This window comes from Haemorhous mexicanus, chromosome 11, assembly GCF_027477595.1.
Source record: "Haemorhous mexicanus isolate bHaeMex1 chromosome 11, bHaeMex1.pri, whole genome shotgun sequence".
NCBI classification, from domain to species: Eukaryota; Metazoa; Chordata; class Aves; order Passeriformes; family Fringillidae; genus Haemorhous; species Haemorhous mexicanus.
Window position 1 is genome coordinate 23,875,952 of NC_082351.1, and position 22,260 is coordinate 23,898,211.

At 51.4% G+C, this 22,260-nt stretch overlaps 1 protein-coding gene across 3 annotated transcripts in view; it reads right to left on the minus strand.

The window, feature by feature from the left end:
- Nucleotides 1-22,260, minus strand: part of SRGAP3 (SLIT-ROBO Rho GTPase activating protein 3) — a 70,748-nt gene that overhangs the window by 34,082 nt on the left and 14,406 nt on the right. For all 3 annotated transcript variants that reach the window (XR_009487914.1, XR_009487915.1, XM_059856878.1), the window contains exons 2-3: nucleotides 7,288-7,480; nucleotides 4,382-4,544 (exon numbers count right to left, since the gene is read on the minus strand). Coding sequence is in view for 1 of the 3 variants with exons in the window: in XM_059856878.1 (XP_059712861.1) it covers nucleotides 4,382-4,544; nucleotides 7,288-7,480 (356 nt within the window). In the remaining 2 variants the exon portion in view is untranslated. The remainder of the gene's footprint in view (nucleotides 1-4,381; nucleotides 4,545-7,287; nucleotides 7,481-22,260) is intronic.

A 22,260-nucleotide genomic window follows, 5' to 3' on the forward strand; every position in this document is an offset into this window, starting at 1 on the left:
CACAGCCAACTCCCCATTTGGGTATAACACACAACACTGTGCCCCAGTTTGGGGACTGGCAGAGATTCACTTTGAGACTGGCAGGGTGTACATCATCCAACAACCATCTGTGTTCCCTAGATTGGCATTTCCAGCCCCACAGCATCACCTGTCAATCTGTCTTGATCTGAAACACTCTGCTGCTCTGTGACTAAACACATCTGCTGCTGGACCTGCAATTCCAGCCAACACTGGTAATTACATGGCAAAGACTACCAGGGCTCCCCAGCACTGGCATCCCAGGTTTACAATTCCCTTGGCCATGACCCACCCCCCAGCTCCTCCTCAGTAACTCATTTTCACTATTCTGACCCGAGTGAACCAAAGCATCTTTGAAAAAGGACATGACAAAACAGCCACACCACAGTTATATAATAAAGTTTCCAGTTTCACAACAGCAGCAGCCAAAGTTCAGCCAGCTGAGGAGACACTCACTGCCAGTGAGGAACTCCTGGCATCCTCCTGTCTGCTGAAATCCCATTACCAGCCTGTGTTTTCCCCTTCCTTGCCAGGCAGGATGAGGCAGATGCAGTTGCCAGCCTCCTACAGCATGGACACAGCCCTTCATGGAGAGGCCATGGCATGGGGAGCTGCCCAACACTGGAGCTTGGCTGCAGATCAAACCAACTCCCACTGCAACCCAGCAGCTGGAGGTGCTGGGATGTGCTCACACTGCTTTCCTGCCTGCCTGTAATTACACCACAAATCTCTCTGTGGAATCTTCTTGGCTAGGAAATACTTATTATAGCTTGAAGATGTGTTTAAACTAAGTATAGACACCCCCTCCTCCCTCCCCTAAACCAAACCAAAACAACCCGGAGCAGTTTCTCCCAGATTTCCTCAAGTAACTCCAGGAAGTTTGGTGCACGTGGGCAGGGAAAACAACATTCCATCAGGCTGGGTGACAAGAGAAGCCCTTGACATGGAAAGGTCCTCTAATTCCAGTCTATGGGACAACCTACAACTTTGAAAATTAAATTAGATTATTAGAAATTAGACTTAAAGCAAAGTCTGGAGCAAGGAGTCTAAAGGGTGAAAGTCCCACCCAGGAACCACAGCGTGAGTTAGTGCCAGGGTACCTGGGACAGCCCCATCCTCAGAGGCCTGACTGAGCACACTGGTCCCACTCCCATGGGCACAAGGTGCCAGGATGATGCCAGTGACCAGAAGGCTGGACCTCAGCTGAGGCCCACAGCCACCAGGAACCCTCATCTGGACTGAAGCCAGTCCCTGTCCCCTACCCACCAACACTGATGGTCATCACTGCTCTCAAAAATCTCCCTGGGGCCTAATTCACAACAGAGCTGTGACAGATGTGCATCCCCCCAGACGCAGCCCAGAGATGTTTGGGGACCTCCTCACTCTCTACAGCTCCTTGACAGGAGGGTGCAGCCAGGTGGGGGCCAGGTTCTGCTCCCAGAGAACAAGGGACAGGACAAGAGAAAGCAGCCTCAAGTTGTTCCAGGGAGGTTTAGGTTGAATATTTGGAAAAAATTTCTTCTCCATTCCTGGAGGAATTTAAAAGCTGTGTGGATGTGGCCCTTGGGGACATGGTCAGTGGTGGCCTGGGCAGTGCTGAGGGAAGGGTTGGACTCAATGGTCTCAGAGAGCTTTTCCAACCTAAACTGTTCTGTGATTCTAATGTGAGTTATCACAGTCAAGGTCTCCAAACAGGGGGCTTGGAGCCCACGGGAGTCACATGTACCCCTCCAGCCATCCCTGCTGCCAGGGTCACAGGCCACTCGCCAGAGCAAGGCTTGCCAAAAGCCAGGACAGGACAGGACAGGACAGGCTGGTGGCAGAAGCTGTGGCCCAGGCTGAGCTGCAGCTCCTGCCTCTGCCCCGGATTTCCTGCATGGTGCAGGGCAAGGCCACAGAGCTGAAATTTTCAAACCAAATTTTAGACTCTGAAATAGAGCAACACAAACTGGCTCAGTTGTCGTTCATGAGCTACACCTGCCCAGAGCCAATTGCTTGCAGACACTAACCCAACACCTGGGCCCTGCTGCAAAGGGTCTGTGGCATCCCTGGGAGTCTCCAGCATCCAAGAGGGCAGTGAGGATGAGTGAGGATGCTGGAGCCTCTTCCAAGCCCAGGCAAGCAAGCAGCTGAAGGACTTGCCTCTCCTCCAAGCCTGCTGCCTTCCCTTTCTCCAGTGAAACCCTAACCCTTCCCTGGGACTGTTCACATTTACATAACGAATGCAGGAAACACAAAACCTCCTGGCTCCTCGTGTCCCCGCAGCGTGTCACAGGCCATTAATAAACTCTAGATGGGAAGAATTAAAAGTGACATTTCTGGAAAAAAATGTTACTCTAATTTACCATCAGAGAGCAATCTCCAGCACACCCAGCAGCTGAACCACAACTGCATTAACCCTTCTGCAGCCAGGTTATCTGTCAGCAGCCTCGCACAACCTGGCCCCCCTGGAGGAGGGCTTTACCCACCACACTCAAAGCCAGACTGGACACCACAGTGAAAGATCCCTCCTCTGAGCAGCTTCATGTGCTGCAAGGCTGGACCTTCAAGATCCATTTACCAGCATGCTCCTATTTCCACACAGGTGCCCCAGGTTCCCACTGAGCACTGCTGTGAAGTGGGAAGTGCAGCCACAGACCCCTTCAGACAAGGCATGCCATAGGTTGAGAAAAATAAATAACCTGAATATGCCCAAAAGTGGCAGCTTCCCTGTCCACACGAAAGGCAAACATTGACACAAACTAAGTCTTTTCCCTGATTGAGCTGAATGTTATTTCCAGGGACAGGTAAGTCCAAGGAGCAAACCCAGTGAAATCTGAGATGCCCACATCTGTAAAGGTTCCTCTGCATGGAAAGCAGGTGCTGGCTCTGGCAGGCTGCAGAGAGAGTCACACCAGCTCTCCTGGCAGGAGATGGAGGAGGGAGAAACAAGGAGCAACCATTTCTATTTCTATTTTTATTTCTATTTCTATCAAATTTAAGTGTTGAGCCTTAGAAGTTGAAATTTAACTTCAAACATGAGGGGAGATGGAAGAACATCAAACACAAAGAAATAGTTCTGCTGAATGGATGGAATACCTCACCATCCTGTCCTGGCTGAGGATTGACACACAACAGGAAAACACTCAGAACACTCAATATATATCCTTGTTTGCAGGCTGGCTGAATTTGTTCTGTGTTTCCAAATGAGACACACCAGCCACAGACATGGGCAGGGAAAGCAGAAGCGTAGTTTAAATATAAATCTCAAAAACCAGTGCAGAGCAAAATGCAAATGGGAGGAACATTTCGAGACAGAACCAGACTAAGCAACATCTACCAAGTGTCTCCATTTCTGCAGGGCAGAGAACAGGAAAAGGGTTGATATCCCATATCAAACCAGCCAACACAAACCCGACCTTGCAGTTTAATTTCTAGGTCAGATCTATAAACTAGAGGAAACTGGCCATAAAAATATCACATGAAATTTATTCTCCAGTCAGGCTGAAATTTCAAGATAAGCCCTGATTATAAGCCTTCTCCTGTTGGAGAGGCAGGTGGCCTGTGGCTCACCCTGCTCCCTCACTACAGTCCCCAGCTGCCCCTGATGAAAACAAAGCCACAGAGCCTACCCTCTGCTGGGACTCTGTGCTCTTACCACACTCCTCACCTTCAATAAACAGCTCTGGTCCACCTAACTGTGTGATTCTCAGAAGTCTCTGATGCTCCTTTTTAATTTGGTTATCATTAATAATTCTGTATCATCAGCAGATTTTGTCATCTTACTGTTCAAGCTTTTTCCAAATAATTTATTAGGAACTGCACTGGAACTCTCCTTCCCTTTTTTCCTGCCTTTTAACCAATCATTAATCCAGAAAACAGCCCCTCTCTACTCTTCAACAGCTCTTCAAGAATTTCAGCTAAGGCCGTTTTCCAGTGAAGGCCCTACAACCAGCTAATGACATGATCTCTGGCTCCTGGAAATACCTCCATCGAATTTCTGAGGCATGACTCTTGCCCTCGGGAAGCACAGTGACTACTTTCTTGTACCTGCCTCATAGCTGCCATCCTGCTCCTGAGCAAGGCTCCACCCAACAAGCCTGTTCTGACCTGTTCTCTGGAGCCCTCCAAAGAGTCTTGAAAAAAAGTCAGCCTGTTTCCACCCTCACTTCTCTGGCACTGACACTTTGAGCACCAGGTCACACCTTACACTCTAGACTTGACAGGTCTAGATCTCAGTTTCTTTCAAACTCTAGGATAAATACTACCTGCATCGACTTTCAGTGATAATCCCTTGCAAGATTTGCTCTGCAACATTGATGACAATTCCATTTTAGACTAAAATGCCAGGATGGACACTCATGGAGCAAGGCTGCCCAGTTACCTTTTTGAAGAGCCTGATGACATCCTCACTGATCTGCGACAGCCGGACGATGACGTTGTTCATGAAGATGTCGTTCAGGGTGGCGTGGTCTCGGCTCTCCCGACGGGTCTGCGTCAGAACCAGGTACCAGCAGTTCACAGGGGACAGGAGGTGCTGATCTTTCCTAGACAATTGTGGAAAAGAACAAGCCAAAAGGCCAGGTGAACACATCAAAAAGGCACACATTTTCAAATGAACACCGTCAGCACATCGCCTCCCTCCCCTGCAAACAGCCACTGGGATTCGGGCTGTGATCTCCTCTCCCAGCTGTACCAGCACTGCCACGCAGGGATGTCCAGTGCCACACAAGCACCTGTACCACACCAGGCCCCCAGCCAGTCCCTTCCCAAACTGGGTGCTCTGGAAGATGGCACAGGAGAAGAGACATCCCTGGAATGGGAGAGAGCTTTGCTCGTTCTTTCCACTCGCAGTACGAATACAGCTGTCACTGCTGCAGAAGGGCCCCTGGCCACCCAGGGCACTGTGCTGGCTTCAGGGCACTGAAAGGTGCTCACAAAAGGGTTCTGCATCCAGCGTTACCTCAGAGGGTCTGTGCACAGCATCAACACACTCCAGTGTGCTGCGGGGGAGCAGTGTGGAGACTGCAGACCCCTGTGCATGCACACAGACAGAACAACTGCCTGCAGACAGCAGGACCAGCAGGGCCCTGGAGGCACCACGATGGCCAGAGCCAGGGCTGGGCACAGCCCGCTGCACACGGCTGCACGGGGACAAAGGAGCCTGCAGGGACCATGAATCCTGAGTGTCACAGCCTCATCAGAATAATGACACACATGAGCAGCTGGGGAAGCAGTGCAGATGGGCCTGGTAAGGGCAGGTACAGAGCAGTCAGGAAGATAAAAATGTATGAAGGGAGTCTCTGCACATGGAATGGACAGTGAAGACTCACAGGAGAGAGCACTGAAATCAAGCTGACCCAATTAACACCACCAACACCAGCACTTCTGCCCAGGTCCTTTAGAACAGTGGAGAACCACTTGTCACCAGTGGACACTGCACAGCAGCAGCTTCTAGAATTGTAACCAATGCAAAGTCCCAATACTGCTCTGAGCTAATGGGTGAGACCAGACAGCCCCTGAGCCTCTGCGGGCTCCATCTCTGAACCAGAGCTCCTTCAATTCCTTGGTGCACAGCGCAGCACCCAGCACCACACAGCCAACACACAACAGCCAGATGCCAAAAGGACAGAGAGCACCTGAACAGCAACTCAGCAGCAGCACAGCTTGGCATAAGACAGCAGTAAAGCCTCACACAAGAGAGACCGAGTAAACAGATTAAATGGGATTTAGTAATATGGAATAAATAGGATTGAGTAATGTAACAGCAAAAATCACTGATCTTGCAGCTGAAACAGGAAAAAAAATCACCAGGGGTTAGAGGGAGAAACAGACTGTGAAGAGCCTGGGGCTGGTGAGGAGAAGGGCAGCAAGCAGGCAAAGCCCAGGCTCTCTGTGAAAGGCACTGAACAGCAGCTGCAGTCTTTGGCCACTGAACTGAACGACATGAGTTTCATCTGGAACAAAGGGCACAATTCCAGCTGAGAGACTTTCATAGATACTGCTGGCAGAAGAAGAGACAGGGACAAACACTGTGGCCCAGGGAGGCAAAGGTGGAGAGCTCAGGTGCTGCAAAGGAGAGCAGCCAGGACCAGCACCTGGCTCCATGCTGCCAGTGCTGCCATACGGACCCAGGACACAGATTGTGCTGGGCACAGCCCCCACATCCTGCTGGGAACAGGGCACACATCCTGCTGGGCACAGCCCCCACATCCTGCTGGGAACAGGGCACAGCTCCTGCCAGGCCCAGCTCCTGCACTGCCCGTGCTGCCCAGCGAGACCCCGCGCCCCCAACACCGCCAGCAGAGACGGCTGTGGCAGGAGACACAACAACCCACAGCAGCTGCCAGCCCCAGCACGAGCACCATGGGTGGCCCTACAGAGCCCAGCTGGACACCTCTGGCCTGGCACACACGGGGAGCAGGGACCAGCCCCCAGCTGCAATGTGCAGTGGCCTCCACAGGGCCCTGAGGTGACCAGCCAGCAGAATGGCACAAGCTGGTATCCTCACCACAGAGCAGTCACCTCCAAAATGAAATTCTGAGTCAAGGTTGTTTTTCTTTCTATTTTTTCCAGATATTTTCTGGTTTAGCCAAGCTCACAAGTGTGGTTAAACTGAAAAGAAGCTGCTTTTGAAAACACATATTTACATATTCATGGATTTCACAATTGCATCACTGGTTTGATTCTCACACAATCCCAGGACTCAGTTCATATTTCCTACTTCAAAGCTTTGTTTCACAATATTTCCACTAAGGATCTGCCTCCCTCCAACACCATAGGGCTAAGCACAGAAAAAGCAGATACTTTATTGCAAATAAAGTGCAGTAAACTCCATTTCCAGAAACTGCTTCCAACCCTGAGCCTGCCAGTGAGCCTGCATGAAACACGCAGCACCTGGACAGCTGATGACTGGGCTACACACAAAAACCAGGGCTGTAGACCAGGCCTACCACTATTTGCACAATCAAATCAGTGGCTGAATTCAAGACCCTTCAAACAATCAAGGGGTTTGACGCCTTCCTAGTGCCCAGGTCCTATTTCATTGTACTGCTCAAGAAGGGCTCAGTCAGTGCAATTCCCGCAGCACAGGTCAGCGGTGCTGCCATGGAAGTCTTGGACAGACACACGTCCAGTTCCTCCTGCGGCCCGCGCAGGGATGACACAGACGAGGTCACAGCTGACTTTTACTCCGCTTCAGGACCGCGATGCCACATTCCAACCTCCAGCGCCCACTGCAGCCCCTGCCCCTCGCTCTGCACCAGTCTGCCCCCGGGAACAGCCACTCACTTGAACTGGTGCTCTCTGGAGCTGCGGATCTTGGAGGAGAAGCGCTCAGCCAGCTTCTCCAGGCTGCGGGAGTACTCCAGCTCGATCTCGGCCTTCCTGCGGAAGAACTCCTGCAGGTCCTGCAGCAGCTGCAGGCGCGACTCCGACTGCTGCTCCAGGCATTTGAACTGCTCCACCAGCTGCGTTCGGATCTCTGCAGGCACAGGACAGGGGAGGAACAAAAGACATCAGCTACAGACACTGGCCAGGAAGGTTCTCCTCCCTTGTGCCAGAGCAAACAGCACAGCTCTGCTGCAGCTCCCTCCAAGCCCTGGGTGAATTCAGGGCTCAATAAGGCCACAGGATCTGCTTCCCCAGAGAGAGCAGAACAGTATCACCGACCAGCCTCACATTAAACCTTATTCTTTGTCAAAACAAACGGTCTTACAACACTGAGACCAACGTCAGAGCTTTCAATTGCCTTTTGAAACCAGAAAACCATACTTCTATCTATCTGGAACTACCTGAAATCACACACTATTCTCATATAAACTAACGTTTTATTTCTTGATACATGTCCATATGAATACCTTCAAGACAGCCAGCACTGACCTCAAGAAAGCTGGCACTGCCATGCACCCTTCTCTCACCCCATCCCCCTGCCCTGCCGCGTTTAACAACAAATCCAACCCGGCTTTGGCTCAAAGGCTTAAAAAGTCTTTCACACCCTCCAAATCCCAGCTCAAAAACACCATTTGCTTTCCCCTGAGGACCTCCAGACACCAGGACAGACACGCTGCAGCCCCCCGTGACCTTTCCCCAAGTGGGCTCAGCAGCACTGCAGGTGCCTGGAGCATGCGATGGGCTCCTCGGGCAGCTGGGTCTCCTGCAGCACCTGGGTCCCTGCTGCATCCTGCAGGGAACAGGCACTGCAGCAACAGCTGGGCTCCAGTGCCAGCCCTGCCCTGGCACTGCCAGAGCCCAGCACCTCAGCTGCAAATCCCTCACACGGGGGATGCTGATCCCAGGAAGACAGGCAGGGAAGGGGGAGCTGCTCACGGGCACAGCCAGACTCCTTGCCCTGTCTGCAAGAGAAGCAACACAGCACCTGTGGCACAGGACGTGATGGAAATATACCTCCCCATCTCTTCCCAACTCTGGGCAGGGTTTCTGCAGCTCTGTGAAGCAGCTGAGCTCTGCCCGGAGGGATGGGGAGCCAGGCAGGAGGGCGTGTGCAGAACTGAAGGGAGAGGAAAAATGAGACTAGACCATAGGAAAATCTATTCAAACTGAGAACAGTTGGGCTGAGCTGGCTGCGGGGGGCAGCTGCACGGCAGAGGGATGAGAGAAGCTAGAATGGCAGGGGTCAGCTGATGGAACAGGTCCATGTGCTGCCTCCCTGTTTCCAGAGCCCTCGGGGACAGGGGAGAGCAGCCCCCAGCTCCCCACCACCACATACCCCTGGCAGAAGGCAGGTGGGCACAGCTGAGGAGAGGCAGCTCCTGCATGTGCTCACCTTGAGACCCTTCGCTCCTCCCCTCATGTGCCCAGACCAGCCATGGCACTTGGGGCCATTTCAGTCTACCTACAAAACAGCCTCTTTAACGCTCCTAACAGCTGTACAAGCAATCCATGACACACAAGATGTCCTTTGCCTTCCCTAAGGTTTCTAAGTAGGTCTGTTCTCACTTTGCTCACCTGACACTGCTGAGAAGCCAAGGGCCCCAGCAGAGGAGGATGGGTGAGGCAGAGCAGGGATGCTCAGCACAGCTGCTGCTGCTGCTGCCCAGGCAGGGCTTTCCCTGGGACTCTGGGCATCGGCTGCACACAGACATACTGACAGCAGCCCTCACCCGCAGCAAGATGTAGAAACTCCAAAATGAAGGACAATCCCACTCCACTGAGAATGCTAGAAATACCTTCAAAAGTTAAATTCTCTGCTAAAAGAATGCAGGAAAGGATTCTAAATTGAAAACGAGGTCTCACAACAACGGGTATCAGTGCCTCAGTCTTTATTCTCTCTGCTCCCTGCTTGCTGGAGTCCAGCTCTCTCTGTCCCTGGCACACTTTGACCTTTGCAACAGAATTTCTTTGTTTTTCCTATGCCTGTGACGTGTTGATTTGACACTTCTAAGTTTCTTTGCAGGAGCTCAGCCAGGTCGGTGCCAGCCCAGCACGCAGAGGCAAAGGACACTGTGGGCACAGGGAGCTGCCAGCCGTGACCCTAAAGCCACCCAGAGACAAGCCATCACATCAACAGTGGAGATGGGCACTGACCCCAGGGCTGCTGCTGCATGCTAAATGGGAAGGGCTTGTGTAGAAAACAAAATGCAAAGCTGCTGGCATCATCAATGCAAAGACAGAGGTGGTAGCAGAGAGAAGGACATTGCTCAGTGCTCCAAGGGTCCCTGGGAGTCAGCACTCCGGGGGACAGCCCCCACAGCTCCTGCACTGCTTGCAGCCATGCTACATCCACGCTGTCCCTCGTGGGGGGATTCACAGGCCTGCAATTCCAACCTTCAACCAACTGCCAATTATGCTTTCCATGGTAGATAAGCTTCTCTTCAGCACCAAACCCTAAACCTTTGGCTCCTCAACTGGCATCAGCCACCAGGGAAGCCAGCCCCAGCAGAAGGGCAGCAGGATACGCAGAGCTCATGGACAGGCAACACATGGGAAGCTCAGGATGGGCTCTTAAATAAACCCAGTTCTCCACAGGCAAACACCAGTGAAAAGCAGGCAGTGGAAAATCCTGGGCAGTAAAGACTTGCAACGGTCAGAGCCTAAACTGACACAGGGGAGGCCAGGGGAGCCAGGAGAGCCTGCAGCATGGGCTTGGTGCTGCTCCAGCAGCACAGCCTGCCCCAGCAGCTGCGGACCGGAGCACTCTCCTCCTCCTCCTCCTCCTCCTCCTCCTCCAGGAGATGGGGTTTTGGCACAACACCCCCTCCGCAGCCCCACCAGGCCAGAGCCCGCTCTGGCTGCTCAGACAGGGCCAGACAAAGGCTGGGGTTTCTCTAGCAACGGGCTGGGCCGAGGCAGCCGGAGCCAGTGCCCCTCCTGTGCCGGCGGGAGCGGGTCAGAGCCGGGCACGGAGCTCGGGCCCAGCCCGCCCACCCCGGCTGCTCCAAGGTGCTGGATTATCTGAATTACCCATCCAGGAGAACAGCGCTGGCACGGATCGCCCACCCCAGCTGCTCCCCTGTGCTGGATTATCTGAATTACCCATCCAGGAGAACAGCGCTGTCACGGATCCTCCCGCCGGGCAGCCTGAGACAGCCGCTCCTCTAACATATGCTTCACCCCACTGATTTGTGACAAGTGAGAAAATATGCTTGGCAACAAAAGCCATTATTTTCTCACAACTGGGATTAGACCCAATAGTTCATTGCAAATATAGCACAGCAAGCTGGACTCAGGGAGGATCCAATCCTTATACAAATACAGAACACACTAACAAGGCCATTTGACTCAGTTGTTTTTATGCCCCCTTCAGAGTATCCATGCGCGGCCTTCCCTAAAAGTCCAGCCCTCTTCATCACAGAAATACCTCAGATGCATTTCCCAGCGCTTTGTCACCCCATGTGTGACCAGCACGTGCCGTTTCCCCTGGGAGAGCCCTCACGCACACTCGGACCAACGCAGCTCCTGGATCCACGATGGAGCAGCAGCCAGCTGTTCCAGCAGAAGCCCAGCTGTGGCAGTGAAGCCAGCACAGCCCCAGGGCTCCCGGTGCCATGCCCAGGAGCCGGGCTCAGGCCCAGGCTGGCAGGGCGTTTTTCAGAGCCCTTCCCTGGCCCTGGCCCTGCCTTCCCTGCACAGCAGCTCCCGGGGCTGGGAGCAGCAGCACAGGGATGCAGGGGATGGGGTGCCGCAGAACCATCCACCTTCTTGTCAGGGCTGCAGCCAGGAGAGGCTTTGCCAGGCCCCAGCAGTGACAGCACTGGGCCTCAACAGCCGAGGAGCTGCAGGCCCAGGGCCTGGAGCATCCCCAGACAAATGCCACGGGTGCCTCCATCCGCTGTGTTGGTCCCTGTGGAGCAGCTGGAGGGGACCTGCAGTGAAAGCAAACAGCCCAAAGCTGCCCAAGCCTCCCCTCTCCTTCCTTCCGTGTGATTAGTAACATCACTGCCTAGACAAAGACAAGAGATACGGCTCCTGGTAAAACAAAGAACAAACAAGACAAGCCTTTTATCTGAAACAAGTACTCCCGGTTAAATTAAAAAAAAAAAAAAAAAAGAGAGAAAGGAAAACACTTCTCTCCAGTATGAAAACAAACAACTCCTGTGGCACTGGCATTTTCCAGGTATTTTCATGTGTGTCTGTAATCCCCAGCCAGTGCTGCAGACTTTGTGTGCACAGCCCCAGTTTTCCCTCGAACCCACACCAAGTCTCCACACTGTGACTCACCGGGCTGTGAGGCAACACTTCAACTGCAACCACTCAGAAGGGAAGTGAAAGTGCGAGATATGGTATCTTGAACCCAGTGACTTCTTCCCTCCTGGGAAACCCCTGCCCTGGAGCAGCCCCTCGTTTAATGCAAAGGGCAAAGGAAGATGAGAACAGCCCCTCAATGTCCAAGAACAAATCCCACAGCTGACAGGGTGACAATGAAGCCTTGAACTGATTAATAATAAGCTTAGCAAGCACAAGAAGAAGGTGGCAAAGCTCTGCCACAGAGAGGCACAGCACCAGCAATCCCACACGCTGCTCCTCACGTGGTGCCCTTCTCTCCCCTGTCCTTGCACACAATGGTGGCCGCTGCTGCTGCCAAGGTGGTGGCATTTGTCATATTCTTTGATACTCCAAATCCACAGGAGCTACTGACAGCGGATTTCTGCTAAAAACTGCCTCTGAATGCAGATCTGAAAGCGGCCAGCCTGGCTCATGAGGAGGCAGCAGGGAACAGTAAGTGTTTGGGGTGAAGCAGAGCACCCAGTTCCCTTCCACAGGCAGCACTGCCTGCATGACAGCCCTTGCTCCTGGGACACCAGGAACCAAAAACCAACCAAAGGAATCCAAGCAGTGGTTACTGTTAACTTCAGCTGAGCCTCAAGGCCAAGCTTCCCACAGATCAAGAGTGAGAACAGATATAATGGTGTGTTGCAATTATGTCCAATTTAAGAACAGAAACAGCACTTCAAGCCACACATCATGTGTGCCAGATGGGAAGAGAGCTGGCCAGAGACTGCCCACACCAGGCACCAGTGCCAACCACAGGTTCCCTGGCTCTGGAACCGCTGGGCAGCTGCCTCTCCAGGTTCTCTCTCATCTCCTGGACAATGCTGTCCAGGGATGCCACGGCCCTTCCTCTCTGACACTAAGGAGAAGGCAAACCTGCTTGCAGAAGAAATCCTCACTCGGCATGGGAGCTGGTTTGTTTCACTCTGCACCACTCGCAGAAATGAGCCAGACTGAGCCAGAGTGGTTCTTTTCCCTGCCCCTCTCTGTGAAGAGAGGCACGAGCAGAGCTGGAGCCTGGCAGCAGGTCCTGACCCACGTCCTGGTCAGATGCTGGAGATGGGCTTGATCCTCACTTTGGAGTTGTGGTTTACCACAGGAGTCGTCGCCGGGACCAGACAAGCTTTGGGGGCTACATTTAGGCAGCACAAGTGCATATTTTCATGTTTTCTCCTGCCTGGCACAGAGCACAGCAGGCTACATCCAGAGATGGCTTTGCTGGCAGTGCCCCACCCTGGATCTCTCCATGGCCCCTGGCACAGGCGCAGCCCCTGCCTGCAAGGTGCAGGGCACAGGACAAGCACAGGTGCAGCACAGCTCCACACTGTGTCCCCCTGCAGGGAGCACTCAAAGTTCCAGAGCCACCCCAGCTCTCTGCTTCACTCAATCCTTGTGTGCTTTGGCTCAAGGTTCCTGTCAGCAGAGAGGTCTGTGCCAGCCCACCCCGGCCTGGCAGGGACCCCACCCAGGGACCCCGACCCCAGCCCCAGTGAGAGGGCTGCCGGGGGGGAAGTCCCTGGCCTGGGCTGCAGCATCCTCCTCCTCCTTTTCCCACAGCCCCTGGCACCTCCACGTTTCCGTGGGAACAGAGACTTGTCCACTTGTAATTCACAGCCTGAACTGGTCACATCTGCTGCCACTTTTGTCTGACTGCGAGCAGCACCGAGGGAGTAAATCTCATTTATTGTCCCTACACCCTGCTGTCTGGCTATGTGGCCCTGCACTGATCATGCTGATCAATGGGAAGGAGAATTTACAGGACTGAAGTTGGAGCAACACCCCAGAAATGCTCATTAAAAAAGACTTGGAGGAGGCTGGGGTTGGTTTTGTTGTTTGGGGTTTGAATTTGGGTTTGTTTGTTTGTTTTGGGATTTCTGGTGCTACATTAAAGAAGCCAAACTTTAAAGAGGTCCGCCCCAAACCTCCAGCATTCCAAGATCCCTGGCAATCCCCTGCTTGCTGCCTGTGTCTTTTGGGGAACCCTTGTGCCCCCCAGCCAGCACTTCTGCCCAAGTGAGCTCTGTCCCCAGCTGCTCCCCAGGCAGGAACAGGAAGAGAAGGGGGAAGGCAGACCTGCTGCCTTTGCTGAGTTTGTGCCTCCTCTGGTTTTGCCTGTCAGGAATACAAGGGATGCAAAAAAGCATTAAAAAGAAAGAACCAAACAGATCTCTTGTATTTGTTCATGATTCAAGAAGAGCACAGGAAGCGTCACAAAACCAGATGGTGGCTCTTTCCCCAGAGAAAACAGCTCCTCTGACTGCCCTCCTGCACAGCCGGCAGGAGCTCCAGATCCATCAGCTGCCCACTTGGGAGGCACCGGGATCGCTGGAGAAAGGCTTTCACCGGCTGAAAGCCCTGAAATGATGTAACCGGAGCCCCGGGCTCGGCGCTATTAAGATGCAAAGGAGAATGTATTCAAACTGGAAAAGAAAGAGCTGAACAAGAATGTGAATCCTGCCCTGAGCCACTGAGATGGAATAAAGGAGAAGATCATTAAACGGTTCACTTCAGCACCTCACATTCCTTAATCCAGGCATGGAAAGATTTCACAGATCATTAAGAGAGTGGAGCTTTGCAGACAGCTCCTAGAGCCAGCCCCTTGAATCTGTGCAAGTTCCCCAAGCCCTGTACAGCCCTAACAGGATCCAATATTATACACACAAGTCAGATCAGATTACCCAGCAGTGCCTTCTGGCCTGAAATATCCGTGCATTCATGGATCCACTGAACCAATTCTCTTCCAGAGTAATACTTTACATGCATTAAAAACACAGGATAATTCCTTCTAAGAACTTTTCATCTCATCTCAAAGTATTCTATAAGACTCAACATCTTCCAGAAAGAGGGATGGATTGGATTACAACCTAATTTTACAGATAGGATAAAACAAGTCTTTCCTTGGGCACCTCTGCCATTGCTGCTTCCCACTGTGCCTTTCTGCAGTGAAGATGGGCCTGAACTTCCCTTCAAGGCCAAACTGCTCCCAGTCTGAAGGGACACAGAAAAAAACAAGAAAAACAAATTCCAAAGCAGTAGACTCAAACTGAGGAACCTGTAGGAATGGGCAAGTCCAACAGCAGCAGTTGCCCAATTTCTCTTATTTGTTTGATTTAATGTTCCTAAAAATATCACAGGCAGCTGGCTCCCTGGGACCTGTACCTGGCATAGCCAGCTTCACACTGTGCCTCTGACCAAAACCTGCTGGGCATCTCCAGGGTCTGATCCAGCTCCCTGCTGTGCCTCCAGACCAAAACCTCCTGAGCATTCCTGGAGCCTGATCATGCTTCCTTTGGAGCATGTCCTCATCATCCAGAAATGCTGATCTTCCATGTCCTCTTGGCTAACTATCTCCACTGTGCTTTTTCAATTTCAGCACAAGGACCTGGCCAAAGGCAAGTCCAGATGCTCTGCTCCCTGCCTTCATCAGCACTGACCAGGAAAGCCTCAGCTGCTGCCAAGGAATCAACAGTGCTGCTTCCTTCAGAGGCTCTGCCTCAGAGACCAGCAAAATGTCAGCCCAAGGCTGACACTGCTCTTCACTCCTCCTCCTTTCCAGAAAAAGCACAATATTGGAATAGCAAGGGAAAGCTGTGCCGTGACCAATGGAATTGCATCATGTGTCACCAGATCCAGTCAGCCGGGAACTTGCAGACAGGAAGCATAAACGTAGGAAGGGATTTCACCTTCCCAAGAACCAGCACAGCCCTCCCCGAAGGCTGCAAACGCAGCCTCAGGCAGCACCAGCAGTCTTGGGGTGTTTCAGGGTGAATAAAGACCTGCAGAACCTCACTACTGCAGTGCAGAAGGATGGATATTCACACAAATATTCCAAAGGTAACAGACATGCAATGGAGCATCCAGCAGCTGTGGGGAGAGTGTCTCCAAAGGGCTTTCCATACCAGACAGGATCCAGCCCAGTACTTCACAACCTCCTCATGAATTCATCATTTACTATAGACCTGGAGCAAGTTCCAGACTGCAGACAGCTTAGCTTGAGGCTAATAATATGTTCTACTTTGGGATCACTGGGTTGTGCAGCTGCCACCCACAAAACAGAGATTATCGCCCTCGCTTGCTTCATCTCTTCAGTACAAAGTGATTGTGCTCCTGCCTTCTAAAGAAGAGTAAATCAGCATAAAGCATATTGTCTGCTCTCACCATCTTCCCCAGCATCCCATTTATTAGTGGGTGCAGAACCAGATGGTTATAGATAAACAACACCAAAGAAAATACAGAAATAGCCTGGTGTAGTACAGGAGTGTTAAATTCCCACCCAGAAATAAGAAAGGGCATTAAAGGTACTTGGGCAGCTCCAGGGGAAGCGAGCCAGCAGAAAAATGCAACCCATATGCACCAGTGTGCAGAGCTTTTCCTGAAGCACTGTCAGGACAGAAAGGGCTCCTGCAGCTACAGCTCTGGCTAAAGACAGCTGTCACTGCAGGTGTCCATCACTTCCAGAAAGTAATCCCTCAGATATTTCACTTGATTTCCTTGGTATGCAGAGCAGAGCTGTTGCAGCACTGCTCCTGCAGGACTCTCCTCCCATGCTTGCCTCGTGTCACAAGCATATGGAAGAGAAGATATAGATGTAAACATTCCAGCATTCCTTCTGTCAAAGCACTGTTTTCTTAAAAAATCCCCTCTTTGTCTTCTGCTCCCACTCTGAATTCACATCTCCAATTCTCTGAATCCACATCCCTTCATACAAGGAAAAGCACGGGGCTTGCAGTGTGGTGAGACACCAGGCAGGTTAACAAGGGTCACTGAAATGAAGCAACGCATCATCCTGGTGGGGGGAGCCAATGAAGACTGGCATTTGTTTATTTATGTCCGCTGTTACTGAGGGGCAGACTAAGCCTTGTTCAGGGTCAGCTGGCACGTGCCATGGCCTGGCCCAGGGGTGCTGGGGAGGAGGCACCGTGGCATGTGCTGGGGCAGCCTGTGCCCCTGGCAGGGGTTGGTAGCCATGCCTGAGCCCTGGGCTATGGACACACCTCCTCTCCTGTAGAGCACTGCCACCACACTGCCCTGCCTTCACCTGAGCCCCTGAGGCTGCACCCTGCAGCTGCAGTACAGCAGGAACTCCTGCACTGTTCACCTGCAGCGGCTCGGCTCCAGCTGGCAGCAGGAGTGCTCACCCACAGAGATGCACAAACCCAGGGGCTCCCACTGGCCCAGCTCAGCAGAGCCCAGTCCTTTGCATGCCACAGAGCTGCTGTCTGCCTCTCTCCTAGCTCCTTCCTGAGCAGATTGCTAATTACTCCTGATTTTTGCTCTTCTAAAATAAGCTCAGACCGCAATCTGCATAAATGCTGCAGAACGAGTAATGAACTGCCCGCCCACCTGAAATTCAGCCTTGAGCAGAACACACAGGAGACAGAAGGAAGGATGGAAGGAGCCACCAGCAACCCTCACCATGCCACTGCCACCCCATCTGAGGACAGGGAGAGCAGGGGGGACATAGGGACTGTTCCAAATAAAGCCATGGATTTCTACCTAAACTAAGGACTGAAAACAAAGACTAGATGGAAGCACAAGAAGCACTGGATCATTCTAGCAAGTGGGGACAGCAGAGGGGAGCATGTCAGTGGGCACAGCCCTGCAGGAGTGGGAGAGTAGAGACAAAATAAAAAGTAAACCTGCCAGCCCCTGGTTTCTACCATTCATTTAAAAAACACATGGCTGTAGATGTCCAAGGTGTAAAAGGAAGCAATTACATACACAAACCTCCCCACAAATAAACATCTCATGCCTTTATCACCAGATAATCTTCAATTGCAAAAGGACATCAGAACATTATTTTGCCCTTAATCTTCCTGAATTGTCAGCTGTGACCATGCCACTTCCATGCACATCCCCAACCTGCAGCATGCAGGCACTGCTCCCCTGCTTCTGTAACTCCCAAAAACACCACACAGAGACAGTTAACACTGACTTTGTTTTAAAACTCTGTTAAATTAAAGGTTTGTTTACTGTGAACTCTCCCTCCAGAGTGCTGGGAATACTGATGCAGAATCAACAGCAGTGCTTGCTCCAGTGCAGGTGAAATGTCTGTACACCTGCACAAGCTCCCCTGGCCACTGAAGCACAGCTCTGAGTCACCTGTTCTGGTTTGTTCTTCATCTAAGGGAGAACCTATGAAAACCAACCATTTATCCCTAGACTAAGCATCTGGAGAGCACCTTGTAATTACCAGTTCTGGTTCTCTTCTCTCTGACAGCTTCTCAAAACACATGTGGATCCTGGTACCTCCCAGAGCCTCTCCACTCCCTTCTTCCCTGGTGGCCCCCCCAGCTGCAGCTGCTGCATCAGCTCTGGTATTTATAGCCCCTCTCTGCTGACTCACTACTGCTCCTGGCTTATTTAGAAGCTGCTTTAACTACATTTACTTTTGACAGTGTCACATCTATCACTCTCGTGTGTAATTCTGACACTTTGCCCTTCCAAAACTCATACAGAAGAGAGAGAGTCCTCTGGCTCTCTGTGTGGATGGGCGGGGATGCCCAGAACTTCCTTGCCTTCCACTTTCATTCCTTGTCCCAACTTCAGGAGTTCAGAGGAACAGAACCTGGCTAAATCTGATAGAAACACTCTGAGTCAGGCAGGAGAGCTGAGCTAACAGGGCAGCCAGCTCAGGATGTCTGCTCTGAGGCGAGGGCAGCTGAGCTCATGGGCAGCTCCTCCCCAGCCCTCCCCCCGGGTATCCTTCCTTCCCTCTGGCCTTAGGATGTCCATCCACACCATGCTAACATTGCCAACACCAACTCCCCCTAGTTGGAAAGAGATTACAGCAAGCAATTAGATACAAAGGGAGAGGAAGGATTTGCCACAGGCTGGTATAAATACACTAAAACACAGAGTTTAGGCAGCAGCAGTGCCTTACACACATCACCACCTTTTAATGTGTTCTTGTTACCTACGAGTCTGTATTCCATTCGGAAGTTGTTTTACCGCAGCCCTCCAAAATCCCCTTTTAAAATGCTGAGTTTCTCCGAGCAGAAATCTTGAACTTCTTGGCCCTGGGATCATCTTGAGGGGTCAATACTCTCAGGCAATTCTAGCACATTTTTAGGACAGGGTTTGACATTGGAACAGCCTTATAAAAACACATGGAACTGCTGCTCCCTGGGCACTCCCTGCAGTGACTGAGAGGCTCTCAGCCCCCTCCAACCCAGCACCAGGCCTGCAGTCCCTCTGAGAACTACTCCCTTTCTCTGCTTGACCTGCATGACCAGAAAAGCTGCTTCTCCTGATTTGTCAGCCTAAGAGTGAAAAAGAAAAATTACTTTCAAAAGTGTTTCTCTATCATTCCTGCATATAACAAAGCTCTCACCGACAGCTTGACAAAAATCTGGCAAAATGTTTTCCAACTGATTTTAAAAAATTTTCAAGCACAAAGTTGTTACACAGAAACCTCACAGTTATCAAAATACACACTGAAATGACCTTAATAACAAGGAAGAGTCAAGCTTAGCAAGAGAACTTAATGGTCTCAATATTTGCTTTGTCCAAGTAGCCTGTGGGCTCAGCTACTTTAACATCATTTCTCGAGCCTCCATAACACATGTGCAATATGTTACACTTTGGGAGCATTCCAAACACACGTTCTCTCTTCTGCTCTAACCCTCCTGCATTCTGAAGGCATCAGCCACAATCTCAGCCCCTCAAAATGGCAAAACAGGCACAGGAGTGCAGCTGCCCACCCCAGGCTCCTCCTCACGCCTCTGCCTGCTCCGGGGGCAGAGCTCCCTTTGTGCTCCCTCTGGCATCATTTACCCAGGAACAGCAGCACACAGAGGCACCTCTCACCTCTGCCTTTGGGACACCCAGGGGACCTCAACAGCTCCTCCAACCTCTCTGCCTTAGGGACCCCCATCACCACCCACCTGCATGAACCCTCTGAAGAGCCCCTCGGGCTCCTCCCAGAGCCAGCCTTTCCTTCCTTTGCCCCATGTGTTATTCTCATTCTCTCCCACATATCCAATTGCCCACTTACGTGATTCTGAGCTATGTTTAGCACCCTCCCTTCACTCAGCCAGAGCTGAACTGGAGCCTAAACCTCCCCACTGTAAAATGGTAACATGCCTCCTCTGGTCTCTTGAGCACGATGAGCAGAGCAGGTGTGTGGGCAGACAAGGGGCAGCCTGGACAGGTGGGGATGGCTCTGCTCTCTCCGTGCACAGGGGCAGCAGTCAGCCTCAGCACATCTGGAGTTCAGCCCAGACCCCCAGACTGTGCACAGCAGTGTATCTCAGACACACGGGGGAGAGGTTTCCTCCCTGCTCCTAAACCAGCTCTGCCCACCTTGGCACAAACCAGACAAACCTGCTCACATGAAGAGCTCGCCATCAATGCTCAACAGCACTTTGTGGACTAAAGTCCCCCCTGGAATTGCACCCACTGCTGCCAAGGGGTAAGCATGGCATAGTCCAAGGAATCCTGAGGTCCCAGATAGGGGTTCTCATGAGTTCAGACCCCAAAGTGAAAGAAAACATTCACAATCTTTTTGCTTTAAAGTATTCTTTGCGATTGCACATCCATGCTTATCAAATAATTTATAAATCAAATGAAGTGCCAGAGCACTGCTGGTAGAAAACTGTATTTTCCTCTTGTCCTTAAGCTGTAAACAGATTCCTTTAGATACAAAATTTCAAACAAATAAAGGTGGCAGCAGGCTGTCACTGTTCCTCACACGAATTCCTAATTTTATGATTACATCCTGCCATCAGTGCCAGGAATAAACAGAAGTCTCCAACACTGCAGTAACTGTGTTCCTCCTTTAACACAAGCCTCTGGTGGAACAAGTCCCACTCTATCACACAGATTCAGAGCGTGTCCTCATTCCAATCTGACAGCACAAAGCTGAAGCAGTGATGAACTCAGGGGCTCACTTATTTGGCCAAAAATAATGCACGTGGAATGCGGAACAGTGCATGAATGATGTGCAGCAGAATCCACAGAGCCAGCCTGAGCAGCATCCCAGTTTCATATCTCCTGACAACACATTATTCCAGACTAATAGAACTGACACCCACCCCTCCCTGCACATGAAGTGTGTAACCAACCCCCTGCAAACGTTCCTCAATGGAGATTTCTTCTCAGTTACTAAAATTCTGACAACGTCAGCAAAACAATCCTGGAGCTATATCTGCCACAGCTCACTAGTGTTTGTTTTCCATGCAGGAGCCATTCCTTCTGTGAGACACTCCCAATGAGGGATGACTTGTGCTCACTGCAAGCAGCCAATATTGACTGGAACCACACTGGGCTGTGGAGCTGCTCCTGCCGAGCAGCACCAGCTGATCAGCACTCGTACCAATCTGCACAGGAGCACTTCCAGGCTCATTTGAAAAACAGAAGAATTTATATCCCTGAATTGAGAAAACAAGGTTTTAACCACCGAAGCGTCACAAAGACCAACCCTATACATGCTTGCTGCTCTCCTCCTCCAAAACGACTATGACCACTGCTCAGGCTGTCCTCTGACCTGAACTGAACCCTGCCTTTCCCTGCCTCCTCTAAGGATTACTCACTCCACATCTCTGTCTACCAAGGCACTCTTATTTCATCACATCACGTTTGGCTTTCAGAGCAGCATCTGTAACCCAGAGCAAAAGAACACAGTCAGTACTTTTAGGCCACGAGTCCCATGTGACACTTGGATTTTCATCTCCATTGCCTAGTTCAAAGTCAGAGAAGACTCACCATGACTGAGAGAGTAGCACTTCACAGCCCTGCTCAGGTGGGTGACCCCCTAAACACGCCCAAGATCTGACTGTACTGCCAAGACCTTCTCCCCTGCCAAAGAAGCATGCTGGCCCTGGCCATGAAGAAGACTCCAGGGCACTTCCCTGTGGCTGAGGGAAGACAAGAATCTGCTGTCTCCTCCAAGCTTCATGTGCTCCCTGATAATAAAAGCACTTGAGAATTTAACCCTACCTGTGCAGGGACAGGCAGGGCACTTAGGAAAGGAGAAATGACCTAGTACGTGGTTTTGTCTGCTTTCATGCTGTCCCCCCCAAAATGATGCTGTTCCTTTCTGAAGGCACACAGAAGTGAGACAAAGAGCATGAATCAACTTGAGGTAGGGAGCACATTGTGGCCTTTAGCCACAACCATCAAACTGGGTTCCAATGACTGCAGTCTGAAGGGAAAAGCTGACAGTGTCTTGACATGGTCATGACATAAAATGCACCCTATTTCTTCTGTGCCATATGCCTTTGATGCATTATCATTCCCACTCTTCTTGATTGCTTTTCAAAAGCCATCTAAATTAATGTGAATTGGTAAAGGGTAATTATTCCTATGAATAATCAGTGTATGCTAATAAATGCAAAAATAGGACAAAATGCTAAGTTTCACCAGCACTGACTGTTCCTGTCGATGACGGTCCCCAATGAAGGGGACAGCAGTGACAGCAGGACAGGGAGGACAGCTGTGTCCTTCCTGCAGGAGCACAGAGTTACTCTGCTCTGCAAAGAAGCACACAGAAGCACAGCTCCTGCTTTTTGTCTAAAGCACCATCTTGCCGAA